Source organism: Ictalurus punctatus, chromosome 28 (assembly GCF_001660625.3).
Source record: "Ictalurus punctatus breed USDA103 chromosome 28, Coco_2.0, whole genome shotgun sequence".
NCBI classification, from domain to species: Eukaryota; Metazoa; Chordata; class Actinopteri; order Siluriformes; family Ictaluridae; genus Ictalurus; species Ictalurus punctatus.
The window spans coordinates 19,430,549-19,445,548 of record NC_030443.2 but is presented as its reverse complement, the minus strand read 5'-3'; the positions used below and the strand labels follow the sequence as shown (position 1 = coordinate 19,445,548).

General features: G+C 40.1%; 2 protein-coding genes across 2 annotated transcripts in view; both read right to left on the bottom strand.

Moving 5' to 3' along the window:
- rps6ka3a (ribosomal protein S6 kinase a, polypeptide 3a) overlaps window positions 1-5,771 on the bottom strand; it is a 20,406-nt gene extending 14,635 nt beyond the window's left edge. Inside the window, exons 1-2 of the mRNA XM_053677223.1 lie at window positions 5,433-5,771; window positions 996-1,031 (exon numbers count right to left, since the gene is read on the bottom strand). Coding sequence (XP_053533198.1) covers window positions 996-1,031; window positions 5,433-5,501 — 105 coding nt within the window. The 5' untranslated portion in view covers window positions 5,502-5,771. The remainder of the gene's footprint in view (window positions 1-995; window positions 1,032-5,432) is intronic.
- Window positions 5,772-7,329: 1,558 nt separating this feature from the next.
- On the bottom strand, window positions 7,330-14,890 carry pdha1a (pyruvate dehydrogenase E1 subunit alpha 1a; the record flags this gene model as incomplete). Its single annotated transcript, XM_053677213.1, is given in 11 exon segments — window positions 7,330-8,166; window positions 8,870-8,978; window positions 9,157-9,224; window positions 9,431-9,502; window positions 10,606-10,761; window positions 10,863-10,955; window positions 11,639-11,730; window positions 11,819-11,945; window positions 12,053-12,226; window positions 12,377-12,445; window positions 14,870-14,890. Coding segments are annotated over 11 exon segments (1,146 nt in total), but the record flags the coding sequence as incomplete, so codon positions are not given.
- Between the last annotated feature and the right edge of the window lie 110 nt (window positions 14,891-15,000).

Below are 15,000 nucleotides of genomic sequence, written 5' to 3'. Positions count from 1 at the left end.
CAGAAACTATAGCACTTGTTCGGAGAGTCACATGACCCCAGGAAGAGGATGTGGTTTGAGGGAGACACCACAGGAAAAGGAAGTGTGTTGGTGTGTGTGTGTGTGTGTGTGTGTGTGTGTGTGTGTGTGTGTGTGTGTATGAGGACCTGAAAACATGATTCAACACACACACACACACACACACACACAAACACGCACAGAGAACTGTCTTACATGGTCAGCACTGAGACAGAAAGAGGAAACACACTGACGGTTTTGTAATAAATATTTGTGTAAAATCTACAGAAGTTGTTTGAGACGGTGAGACAGTCCACTGTGGAAGTGTGTGTGTGTGTGTGTGTGTGTGTGTGTGTGTGCGAGTGTGTTTGTGAGAGAAAGAGAGACTCTATGTGTGTGTGTCTGTGTGTGTGTGTGAGTGTGTGTGTGTGTGAGTGTGTGTGTGAGACTCAGTTTGTGTGTGTGAGTGTGTGTGTGTGTGTGAGAGTGTGTGTGTGAGACTCAGTGTGTGTGTGAGAGTGTATGTGTGAGACTCAATGTGTGTGTGTGAGTGTTTAAGTACTATCAGGACCTCACAGTGTGTTTTAAGTGTCACTTATAATGTGACTGACATTCTAATGAACCAATCAGCATCCAGCAGGTCAGTGCTGCAGATGTACGGACTCCGCCCCCTCTGAGGAGTTTCTGCTGTTAAAGTCTTTTTGTTCCTTATTTTATCTGTGAAGATGTTTCAGGTTTTGTGTTTTTGCGTGAATATTTAATATATTACTATCTCACTCACACACTCACACACACACTCACACACACTCACACACACTCACACTACACTCACACACACACTCACACTACACTCACACACATTCACACACACTCACACACACTCACACTACACTCACACTCACTCTACACTCACACACACACTCACACTACACTCACACACATTCACACACACACACTCACACGTATTCACACTCACACACATTCATACACACACTTACAGTCACCAGTGCTTCCTCCTCCCCCATCATGTCATCCTGTTAAACACACACAAGACGAGACATGTTAGTGCAAAGGTGGAATTTACACACACACACCACATCCCTCAGCACGTCTGGAATTCAGCGTGTGTGCTGGAACCTTTTTACAGGAACCACAACTCTGGAACTCTCATTTTATCCTCAGTGCAGAATTAAAAGTTCTAGTTCTTGGTTCTGGATGAGGACCAGTACTAAAGGTACTAAAGTGTTTCACTTTTTAAAAATTACAGCAGCACAAACACCCAAAACTCCTGCACTGTTTAACTGCGCTGATCAAACCTGTGGAAAGTAGGGGACACGGCCCGGGTCAGGGAGCGGAAACAAATTATTAATGAGATTTAAATCCGTCAAGGTAAATAAAATGATTTAAATAAACACATTCATTCATTAAGAGTGAAAAATAATCAGCTGTCAGAGGAAAAATAATACACAGGTGATTATGATTTAGTACAGGTGGCTATAACAGGTTTATAAACACGGTAATAAAGATTTAATAAAGGGAAACACAGGAGGATTTACAGTGTTACTGAAGAATATGTCTGATAGTCAAGAACAAAAGTGATGAGTAAAGGGATAAAGTGATGGGTGAAGTGATGAGTAAAGGGATAAAGTGATGGGTGAAGTGATGAGTAAAGGGATAAAGTGATGAGTAAAGGGATAAAGTGATGGGTGAAGTGATGAGTAAAGGGATAAAGTGATGAGTAAAGGGATAAAGTGATGGGTGAAGTGATGAGTAAAGGGATAAAGTGATGAGTAAAGGGATAAAGTGATGGGTGAAGTGATGAGTAAAGGGATAAAGTGATGGGTGAAGAGATAAAGAGATGAGTGGAGTGATGGAGTTTAGAATAAATTGTACAGTTTATAAACTTTCAGAACACTCTATAACACACTCTATAACACTCTCTATAACACACTCTATAACACACTCTATAACACACTCTATAACACTCTCTATAACACTCTCTATAACACACTCTATAACACTCTCTATAACACACTCTATAACACACTCTATAACACTCTCTATAACACACTCTATAACACTCTCTATAACACACTCTATAACACACTCTATAACACTCTCTATAACACACTCTATAACACTCTCTATAACACACTCTATAACACACTCTATAACACACTCTATAACACACTCTATAACACTCTCTATAACACACTCTATAACACACTCTATAACACTCTCTATAACACACTCTATAACACTCTCTATAACACTCTCTATAAACTCTCTATAACACTCTCTATAACACACTCTATAAACTCTCTATAAACTCTCTATAACACTCTCTATAACACACTCTATAACACTCTCTATAAACTCTCTATAACACTCTCTATAACACACTCTATAACACTCTCTATAACACACTCTATAAACTCTCTATAACACTCTCTATAACACACTCTATAACACACTCTATAACACTCTCTATAAACTCTCTATAACACTCTCTATAACACTCTCTATAACACACTCTATAAACTCTCTATAACACACTCTATAAACTCTCTATAACACTCTCTATAACACTCTCTATAACACACTCTATAAACTCTCTATAACACTCTCTATAACACTCTCTATAACACACTCTATAACACTCTCTATAACACACTCTATAACACTCTCTATAACACTCTATAAACTCTCTATAACACACTCTATACACACTCTATAACACACTCTATAACACTCTATAACACTCTCTATAACACACTCTATAACACTCTCTATAACACACTCTATAACACACTCTATAACACTCTCTATAACACTCTCTATAAACTCTCTATAACACACTCTATAACACTCTCTATAACACTCTCTATAACACACTCTATAACACTCTCTATAACACTCTCTATAACACACTCTATAACACTCTCTATAACACTCTCTATAACACTCTATATAACACACTCTATAACACTCTCTATAACACACTCTATAACACTCTCTATAACACACTCTATAAACTCTCTATAACACACTCTATAAACTCTCTATAACACACTCTATAAACTCTCTATAACACACTCTATAACACACTCTATAACACACTCTATAACACTCTCTATAACACTCTCTATAACACACTCTATAACACTCTCTATAACACACTCTATAACACTCTCTATAACACTCTCTATAACACTCTATAACACTCTCTATAACACTCTCTATAACACACTCTATAACACTCTCTATAACACTCTCTATAACACACTCTATAACACACTCTATAACACTCTCTATAACACACTCTATAACACTCTCTATAAACTCTCTATAACACACTCTATAACACTCTCTATAACACTCTATAACACTCTCTATAACACACTCTATAACACTCTATAACACTCTCTATAACACTCTCTATAAACTCTCTATAACACACTCTATAACACTCTCTATAACACTCTCTATAACACTCTATAACACTCTCTATAACACACTCTATAACACTCTCTATAACACACTCTATAACACTCTATAACACTCTATAACACTCTCTATAACACACTCTATAACACTCTCTATAACACTCTCTATAAACTCTCTATAACACACTCTATAACACTCTCTATAACACTCTCTATAACACACTCTATAACACACTCTATAACACACTCTATAAACTCTCTATAACACTCTCTATAACACTCTATAAACTCTCTATAACACACTCTATAACACTCTATAACACACTCTATAACACTCTCTATAACACTCTCTATAACACACTCTATAACACTCTCTATAAACTCTCTATAACACTCTCTATAAACTCTCTATAACACACTCTATAACACTCTCTATAACACTCTCTATAACACACTCTATAACACTCTCTATAACACTCTCTATAAACTCTCTATAACACTCTCTATAACACACTCTATAACACACTCTATAACACTCTCTATAAACTCTCTATAAACTCTCTATAACACACTCTATAACACACCCTATAACACTCTCTATAAACTCTCTATAACACACTCTATAACACACTCTATAACACACTCTATAAACTCTCTATAACACTCTCTATAAACTCTCTATAACACTCTCTATAAACTCTCTATAACACACTCTATAACACTCTCTATAACACTCTCTATAACATACTCTATAACACTCTCTATAAACTCTCTATAACACTCTCTATAAACTCTCTATAACACTCTCTATAACACTCTCTATAACACACTCTATAACACTCTCTATAACACTCTCTATAACACACTCTATAACACACTCTATAACACTCTCTATAAACTCTCTATAACACTCTCTATAACACACTCTATAACACACTCTATAACACTCTCTATAACACACTCTATAACACACTCTATAACACTCTCTATAACACTCTCTATAAACTCTCTATAACACTCTCTATAACACACTCTATAACACACCCTATAACACTCTCTATAAACTCTCTATAACACTCTCTATAAACTCTCTATAACACACTCTATAACACTCTCTATAACATACTCTATAACACTCTCTATAAACTCTCTATAACACTCTCTATAAACTCTCTATAACACTCTCTATAACACACTCTATAACACACTCTATAACACTCTCTATAAACTCTCTATAACACTCTCTATAACACTCTCTATAACACTCTCTATAACACTCTCTATAACACACTCTATAACACTCTCTATAACACTCTCTATAAACTCTATAACACACTCTATAACACACTCTATAACACTCTCTATAAACTCTCTATAACACACCCTATAACACACTCTATAACACACTCTATAACACTCTCTATAAACTCTCTATAACACTCTCTATAACACACTCTATAACACTCTCTATAACACACTCTATAACACTCTATAACACACTCTATAACACACTCTATAACACTCTCTATAACACACTCTATAACACTCTCTATAACACTCTCTATAAACTCTATAACACACTCTATAACACACTCTATAACACTCTCTATAACACACTCTATAACACACTCTATAACACTCTCTATAACACACTCTATAACACTCTATAACACACTCTATAACACTCTCTATAACACTCTCTATAACACACTCTATAACACTCTCTATAACACTCTCTATAAACTCTATAACACACTCTATAACACACTCTATAACACTCTCTATAACACACTCTATAACACACTCTATAACACTCTCTATAACACACTCTATAACACTCTATAACACACTCTATAACACTCTCTATAAACTCTCTATAACACAGAGTAAAGAGGAGCTGTACAGACAACTCCAGGAAGCAACACACATTCACACACGCGCGCGCGCACGCACTTAAAGAATATATAAACATTTAAATATATAACTCACAATGATTTCATTCTCCACAGCTCGGAGCTGAGGTTTCTGCCACGGATCCGCGAACTGCGCGAGCGGCATCTTCACTCTCTCACACTCACACACTCTCACACTCACACACACTCACACACACTCACACACAAACTTTACACGAATTAAATCCTTAGATTCCAATCCACTCCGCACCTAAAGTCGCTGTGAGGTGTGATTTACGCTTCACTATGAACTGTAACTCCGCTTTAAATCACTTCCGGATCACTAAATTCCTCAAAAGTGAAAAAAAAAAAACTTTTTGCAGCTAAACGCTTTCTAACGCCGCAATCACTCACTTCCGGTTTCAGTGAGAAAATGGCGCCCCCTCCCTCACCTGTGTGTCAGCGCGAGCCAAGCAGTCACGTGACGCGGACGTCACTCAGGAGTGGGAATCTGCCTTCCTATTGGTCAGAAAAACAGTTAAACATATTACAGAGCTCTCACTCTCTCTGCCTGTCTCTCTCTCTCTACCTGCTTGTCTCTCTCCCTCTACCTGCTTGTCTCTCTCTCTCTACCTGCTTGTCTCTCTCCCTCTACCTGCTTGTCTCACTCTCTCTGCCTGTCTCTCTCTCTCTACCTGCTTGTCTCACTCTCTCTGCCTGTCTCTCTCTCCCTGCTTGTCTCACTCTCTCTGCCTTTCTCACTCTCTCTGTCTATCTCACGCTCTCAGCCTGTCTCACTCTCTCTCACGCTCTCCCTGTCTCACTCTCTCTCTCCCTGTCTGTCTCACTCTCTCTCTCCCTGTCTGTCTCACTCTGCCTGTCACTTCCTTTCTGCCTGTCTCACTCTCTGCTAATAAGAGACATGTTACTATTATATTATTACCTTTATAAAATTCAGTAAAACACACAACATGGATATAAAATATTTTATTAAAAATATAAACATTAAAAATATCAAATTCACTTAAAATTCAATAAAAAATGCTAAATTGAATTCAATTGATGTAAAGTGTGAAATGAAATCCTGCTCCAGCATCCAGTCAGTTTGAACTGAATCTGTTTACAGTGCGTGATTATTCTGAATTTATTTTCTCTCTTGTACTGAAATGTGTGCAGATTTATATACTGTATATTATATACTATATTATAAATATTACTTTAGGAAAAAATCTGTTTATTGCAGCACCTAATGACATCATTCTTTTTAATAGTTTTATCACTGTATTAATGACACAACACGTACACCTACAAACACACACACACACATACACTACACACACATACACTACACACACATACACACATGTACACTCTTAGAAAATCCAGAACCTTCACCAGTTCTCAGTGGTCCTTTAACCTCTTAATAACTTTCAAAAACAAAATATTAAGCTCCAGGTCTAAAATATTTAATGTTAATCATCTAAAATAAAGAAAATCTCATTTTTCAGTAGCAGTATTCTAGATGTGTATACATGAACACAGATTATGTCATATGATGCAACTGATTTAAAATATATATTTCTTTGTGTTTAATGGAATCTGCCACGTAAATGTCACGTCAGTGAATTTGGGCTTTTGGGAACAGCTGTTCCTGCAGCGTAATAAAGGTCTCGGTGTAATGGTGCATGATTGTGTATACAGCGTGATGTGGGGATTTCTGTACTGATAATCACACAACTGTCACATTCACACACTGTCTACTGATGTGAAATATTTCAGTTTATTTCAAATTGCTGCACTGTGACACTTCCACTCCTGTCTCTGATGTCTGATGATCACTTCCTGTGATGTCACACACCCCTCCAGGTTCGGCGCTGTGATGTTATGTGTATTATGATGATGTATGTAATCAGTGTATGACTTGCCTGTATTAATAATAATAATAATAATAATAATAATAATAATAATAATAATAAAGAGCACATGAGACAGTGTGACCTTTGACCCCATTTCACTTTAATGAGTGTCCAGTGGAACAGAGCGAGTGAGATTATACAGCTGGTGCGTAAAACATTCCTATCACTTATACATGAAACAGAAAACACACACACACACACACACACACATATATATACACACACACACATACAGAGCTAACAAGATTGACTCATTTGACTCATTTCCCACAATCCTGTGCGTTCTCACTCGGCTGTACATTCGCTTCATCATTAGCCACAAATCAGTTGGCAATGAACTTAAAACTCATAAATTCTAAATCACACAACCATCTCACCCCCCATCCCCCCCCACACACACAGAGTCACACTCACACTAATTAACTAATTAACATACAATATTGAATTTATTAACATCTTTTTCAAGCTTCTGTTTGTAGATGTAATACTGACTGAAGGGAGGAAAGCAACAAAAAGAGAATCTTTCTGAAACAGAACATTTAATAAATACGTCTTTAGTCAACATCACATGTATTTTACCCCAATAATAATAATAATAATAATAATAATAATAATAATAATAATTTCAGCCCATCACGAGTTCACACTCCAGCTGTAACCAGTACTAGTGATATTTTTTCCTTTATTTTAAATAAGGCCAAAGTGTTTAAACCGTGTGTGTGTGTGTGTGTTTGGTAGTGTTGAGTGTGTTTAGCTGATGGATTTGAGCTTGGCCCAGGGGTTAGTGCCGCGCACTTCAATGGGAGGACTGTTGGAGAAGATGTGATTACACAAATCGTCCAGCGGAGGCTCGGGGTCTGTGATGGCGAACTGGGTCGCGTCCTCAATCTCCTTCCTCACTTCTACATCGATCTCCTACAGGGAACAGTGACGGCTTTATTACAGCGCACACACACGCGCGCACACACGCGCACACACGCGCGCGGACACACACGCGGACACACACGCGGACACACACGCGGACACACACGCGGACACACACGCGGACACACACGCGGACACATCTATCTGCAAATCTGTCCTTCTGCCATTCACTGCTCTGTCCATCGGTCTGTCTCTATTCTGTCTAAGAGCATCAGTAAACAATCTGTGTGTGTGTGTGTGTGTGTATACATATTATAATGTGTATAGTATTCATGTATTGTGTGTTTAAGTGTATTGTATGTATATTTATATACATTGCGTGTGTGTATCTGCATATGTATGTGTATTGTGTACAACCCCAATTCCAAAAAAGTTGGGACACTGTGTAAAATGTAAATAAAAACAGATTGCAATGATTTGTGAATCTCATAAACGCGTATGTTCTTCACTGTAGAACACAGAACACATATCAAATGTTTAAACTGAGGAAATGGAGCATTTTAAGAAATAAATAAGGTCATTTGGAATTTGATGGCCGTCATGATTGTATATTGTGTGTATTTATATCTAATGCATCTGTGTGTGTATTGCATATGTATTTGTATGTATTGTATGTGTGTGTGTGTATGTATTGTGTATTTATGTGTATAGTATGTACCGTGTGTGTGTGTGCGTGTGTGTGTGTGTGAGAGACCTTGAGCTCCTCCACACTGGCCATGTTGTTGTTGATCATGCGGTCCTTCAGCATGGAGATGGGGTCACTCTTACTGCGCACCTCCTGAATCTCCTCACGTGTACGGTAACTATGGTGACACAGCAGGGTCAAAAGGTCAGAGCGGCCCTCATAGCGGTTCTAGAACTCTCTCTAACACTCTCACACACTCTCACACACTCTCACACACACAAACACACACAAACACACACATGCACACACATGCACACACATGCACACTCACAGTAGGTGGTAATCGGGACCTTTACCTGACGCCGGGGTCACTCATGCTGTGTCCATGGTAACGGTAGGTCTGGAGCTCCATCAGAATCGGACCCTGTAATTATTATTTATTTACAATGAACATGTTCATTATCATTATTTCACAGTAGAGTGTAACACACACACACACACACACACACACACGGCATCCCCAACAGGTGCAGTGTAGAGTTTAATGTTTGTCCTGTTAGTGTTGCTATAGTGTGTGTGTGTGAGTTTGTGTGTGTGAGTGTGTGTGTGTGAGTTTGTGTGTGAGTTTACCTTTCCAGATCTGCAGTGTTCTGCAGCAAATTTTGTGGCCTCTCGAACACACAGCACGTCCATACCGTCCACCTGAGACACACACACACACACACATAATACAGCAGTCTGGAGTTTATTTGTGTGTGTGTGTGAGAGAGAATGAGTGTGTGTGAGTGTGTATGTATATGTGTGTGTATATATATACATTTATACACACACACACACACACATATATATATATATATAATATATATGTATGTTAGTGTATGTGTATGTATGTATACGTGTGTGTGTGTATGTTAGTATATGTGTGTGTATGTATACACGTGTGTGTATATGTATACGTGTGTGTGTTAGTACATGTGTGTGTGTATACATGCGTGTGTTAGTATATGCGTGTGTGTGTGTTAGTATATGCGTGTGTGTGCGTACACGTGTCTGTGTGTACACGTGTCTGTGTGTTAGTATATGTGTGTGTATGTATACGTGTGTGTGTGTGTGTTAGTACATGTGTGTGTATGAATACATGTGTGTGTTAGCATATGTGTGTGTATGTATACGTGTGTGTATGTATACGTGTGTGTATGTATACGTGTGTGTGAGTATGTGTGTGTATGTATACGTGTGTGTGCGTGTTAGCATATGTGTGTGTATGTATACATGTGTGTGTGTACACATGTCTGTGTGTCAGTATGTGTGTGTGTATGTATACATGTGTGTGTATGTATACATATGTGTGTGTTAGTATACGTGTGTGTGTGAGTATGTGTGTGTATGTATACGTGTGTGTGCGTGTTAGCATATGTGTGTGTATGTATACATGTGTGTGTGTACACATGTCTGTGTGTCAGTATGTGTGTGTGTATGTATACATGTGTGTGTATGTATACATATGTGTGTGTTAGTATATGTGTGTATGTATACATGTGTGTGTTAGTATATGTGTGTATGTATACATGTGTGTGTTAGTATATGTGTGTGTATGTATACGTGTGTGTGTGTGTTAGTATGTGTGTGTGTATGTATACATATGTGTGTGTTAGTATATGTGTGTGTATGTATACGTGTGTGTGTGTGTTAGTATATGTGTGTGTATGTATACGTGTGTGTGTGTTAGTATATGTGTGTGTATGTATACATGTGTGTGTGTGTGTGTGTGTTAGTATATGTGTGTGTATACATGTGTGTGTTACCCTCAGTCCGGGGATGAAGTCTCCTCGTTTGTAGTAGTCAGTACTCGCTGCTGCTCGCTCCACAGATGTCCCCATGCCGTATTTATTATTCTCACAGATAAAAATGCACGGCAACTTCCACAGAGACGCCATGTTATATGTCTCAAATATCTGACCCTGCACGCACACGCGCGCACACACACACACACACACTATGATGAGTAATGCAAACTACAGCAGGTCAGTACTGGAATAAGGGTGGAGACAGCTAGGCTCACCTGATTGGCTGCTCCGTCGCCATAGAGACAGACACAAAGCTCGTTGTTGCCCTGGTATTTACAGGCCAGTGCCACTCCGGCACCCAGCGGAACCTGAGAACCACATGTTACACCTTAGAACCAAAACAGAACCAACATTCCTCCTGAACAGTCCCGCTCACTACTGAGGCATTAGGGGATGTCCACAAGGGCACATGGAACCCTGTAATGAAACACAGCCCGGTCAATCAGATATTCACAAACACTAACACCATTCCACAGGTTCTGGTGGTTCTAGTTCTGTTTAAGGTCTTGTTTCTGGTTGGCATTAGTTTAACTTACTTTGGTTCTTTGCCCAGTTTCGGGTTTAGTTCTAATTCTGGTTCTGGGTCTAGTTCTAATTCTAGATGTTTTTTTCTGCCTCATGTGGTTCTAATAAGTTCTGGTTCTCACAGTATCTCTAACAATAATTCTGATTCTACCTTTATTGGCTCTTTTATTCCCGGCTCGGGTACGGCTCCAGAGTTCTCGTTCTTTTTTCCCTGCGTTTTGGTCTTTGGTCTGGATCCGGTTCTAGTTCTAGCTCTATATCTGAGGTATGTTCTGATTAAACTCAGGTTCTAGCTTTAATTTCTTTCCTGGTCGTATTTTTGTTTCTGATTCTGATTCTACGCATTTGTTTTCTGATCCTAGACCTGATTCTTATGGTTTTGGTTCTGGATATGGGTTCTGGTTCTAACCCTATCAGTCCCGTGTAAAACAGTGTGAGGTTCTGTGGCTCAGTGTCAGAAACTCACCTGCGCTCCCACAATTCCATTTCCTCCATAGAAATTCTTGGTATACATGTGCATAGAACCGCCCTTTCCTTTAGCGATACCACCACGGCGACCTGAAATATCACACGCACACACAAAACAGAGACATGAGTGGTGTGGCGTTTGTGTGTGTGTGTGTGTGTGTGTATCTATGTTAGTTACCCGTGAGCTCGGCCATGATCTCGCGCACGGTGCCGCCCCTGGTGAATGTGTATCCATGGGCGCGGTACGCCGTGATCAGGTGATCTGTGCGGTTAATTCCAGCCTCGATTCCCATCGCACATGCTTCCTGTTACAGCACAGAGAGAGTGTGTGTGTGAGTTAAATCATGTTAATGTGTGTGTGTGTATGTGTGTGTGTGTGTGTGTGTGTGTGTGTGTGTGTGTGTGTGTGTACCTGTCCGTCGTATAGGTGACAGAAGCCGCGGACGATCTTCTGTTTGTAGAGCTGATCGGCTTTCAGCTCCATCCTCCTTATCATCTGCATGGTTCTGTAGTACTGAAGCCCCTCCTCCCTCGTTAGCACCGCCTTCTCCGGAGGCCCCTCCTCCAGCTTATGCAAATCACATTTCTGCAGCGAAACAGTTTGTTAACCAAATTCACTTTTCACATGCTCACGATTAAAATATAATTAACTGTACTGCTACGTTATTATTATTTTATATAACAGATTACCATGGGAAGGTGTGTGTGTGTGTGTGTGTGTGTGTGTGTGTTTCACCTTAATCTCGAAGGTGGCCTGTGGGGTGAAGTCTGCATAGGTCCTCGCTGACACCATCACCCTGCTCCCCTATACACAACACAACACAACACAGGGGAAGGAATAAAAAATCACACACAAACACATACACACACATACACATCAAAGCTCTTTGCCCCTAGCAGGAAACAGCACTCATACACAGGAAGTAGCTGAGAGGAAATGGAAACAAAAATGCTGTGTACTGCCCCTCCACCCTCCACTGAAGTGCACTATGTAATTCACACACACACACACACACACACACACACACACACACACACACACACACCATCATCAGTCCACTGTGGGTGTGTCCCAATCCACATGCCCTATTCACATAATCACCAAGTCCACTGTGGGCGTGCCCCAATCCACACGCCCTATTTGCATAAACACCATCATCAGTCCACTGTGGGCGTGTCCCAATCCACACGCCCTATTTAGCTAAACACCAAGTCCACTGTGGGCTTGCCCCAACCCACACACCCTATTCACTATATAGTCCACTCATTATATATAATATACATGCCCTGTTCACGATATAATCCACATAAACACCATCATCATTCCATTCTGGGCGTGTCCCAATCCATGTTCTCAGTACGGTTTTGTTCTGAGCTCCATGTTTACAGATAGTTCAATGTAGTGTAGTGTTGGTTTCGTGCTAAAGGTAGTGAAGTGTAGTTGAGAACACAACCAGGCGTGTGAGACATGCCCTGTGTACGAACACTACTTTAAACACTTCCCCTGATGCCCCCCTTTAAGGTTCACTCCATCACCCTATCAAGTCAGAGTGAGGTGTAGTAAATAAGGATCAAGTGAATTTCACTGTAGGTACACATACTGTACCCAGAATGCACTGCTGCAGTCTGGCCCAGTTTGATTTTTAAAATGACGGACGGCACCGTGTTTACACTCCTCGGTCTGTTAGAACTGAGTGATCAGAGATGATTTACACTTCCAGGTCATTAGGGGAAGTCAGAAAGCAGTATTGGAACACAGCCAGAGAATTAGCGAGTTAAGAGCTGCTGTACTCACAGCTAGCTGTGGCTCTGCTATGGCAGTGTCTCCAGCCCGACTGTGGACGTTTTCTGGATGTTGTTGTGACGTTTGTTCAGCGTTCTGGCAGCTCCCGGTTGGGGGGACAGGGAGTGGGGAGATTAAATCAGGTGACAAGGGGTCAGAGGTCACAATGGAGGGAGCGAAAGTCTGTGAAGTCGCTTCTAAAAGAGGAATTTTTGTCAGCTTTTGGGTTAGCGTTGACTCCACTTCTGTTTCCATGACTACAGACTCTGCCTTAACCGAACCATGTGACCTCAGTGTGTCTGTCCAATCACTACATTTTCCAGGTGAAGTCACGTCTAAAGGACAATCACTAACTGACTTCGATAATGATGTCTCCTCTGATCTTATTTCTGTTTCCATGACTACAGACTCCGCCTTATATGAACCTTGTGACATCACAGACTCTGTCCAATCATCTGTTTGCTGTAGAAATGATGTTTGGTGATGTGTGTTTAGTTGTGATTGTGTTGCAGTTTTGGGGTTCAGGGTCAGAAGGGTAGAGCGCGGGGAATTTTTAGGATCAGGGTCAAAGGTCATTTCTGCATACTCGCTCTGCACCTTTAGGAGCTGCAGGAAGGCCATGTGCATGGACGACTGCGGAGAGAAGAACCAGGACAAAGGTCAAAACAAAGTCAAAAACCTGCTCATTAGATGATCAGCTGATGATCTCATGCAGGACAAACTGGGATGTATCAGATACCTGATTACAGGTGTACATGCCTTCATGTAGGTCAAAGGTCAAAACCAGGACAACGTTACCCTTAAAAACTACATGACTGTCTTGTCACCTACTCGTGTGAATGTAGGGTTACATCACGGAGACGACAACAACCAAGACATCAAAGATAACATCAAATGCACCAACAAGCAAACATCAAAGACACTGATAACCTGAGACACTTTATTTTAACCTACTAATGATGTCACCATTATCCATCAGCTCTACTGGTCACCAGTGTCACCATCATCACTGCACTTCTTATTCACATAACATTACATTCTACTCAACATTATTATGTCACTGCCCATGCCCACTTCAGCCCGCCTCCTGACTCTCCTGCCCCACCAACCCACACACACACACACACACACACACACACACACACACAGTACACTAAGTGTATTCAGTAGAACAAAGCAGAAGAAGTACTCCCACAGCAGAAGAGTATACATATATTACATAAATATATTTGAACGTTTTAAATATAACAGTGATGTCAAAATTAAAACCATGAGCACGACAAAACTAACATCATTTACTCAACATGTGGAGAGAGAGAGAGAGAGAGAGAGAGAGAGAGAGAGAGAGAGAGAGATTACTCAACTCTGTAAAAGTAAAAAGCCAAAGCAAACAGAACCAAAATGGGGAAACAAATCCAGATTAACAGCTGAACTCTGAACTCTTACCTCAGACACAAGCTCAGCTCCCTTACAAAGAGAGAGAGACAGACAGACAGACAGACAGAGAGAGAGAGACAGACAGAGAGAGAGACAGATAGAGACAGCGAGAGACACAGAGAGAGAGAGAGAGAGAGAGA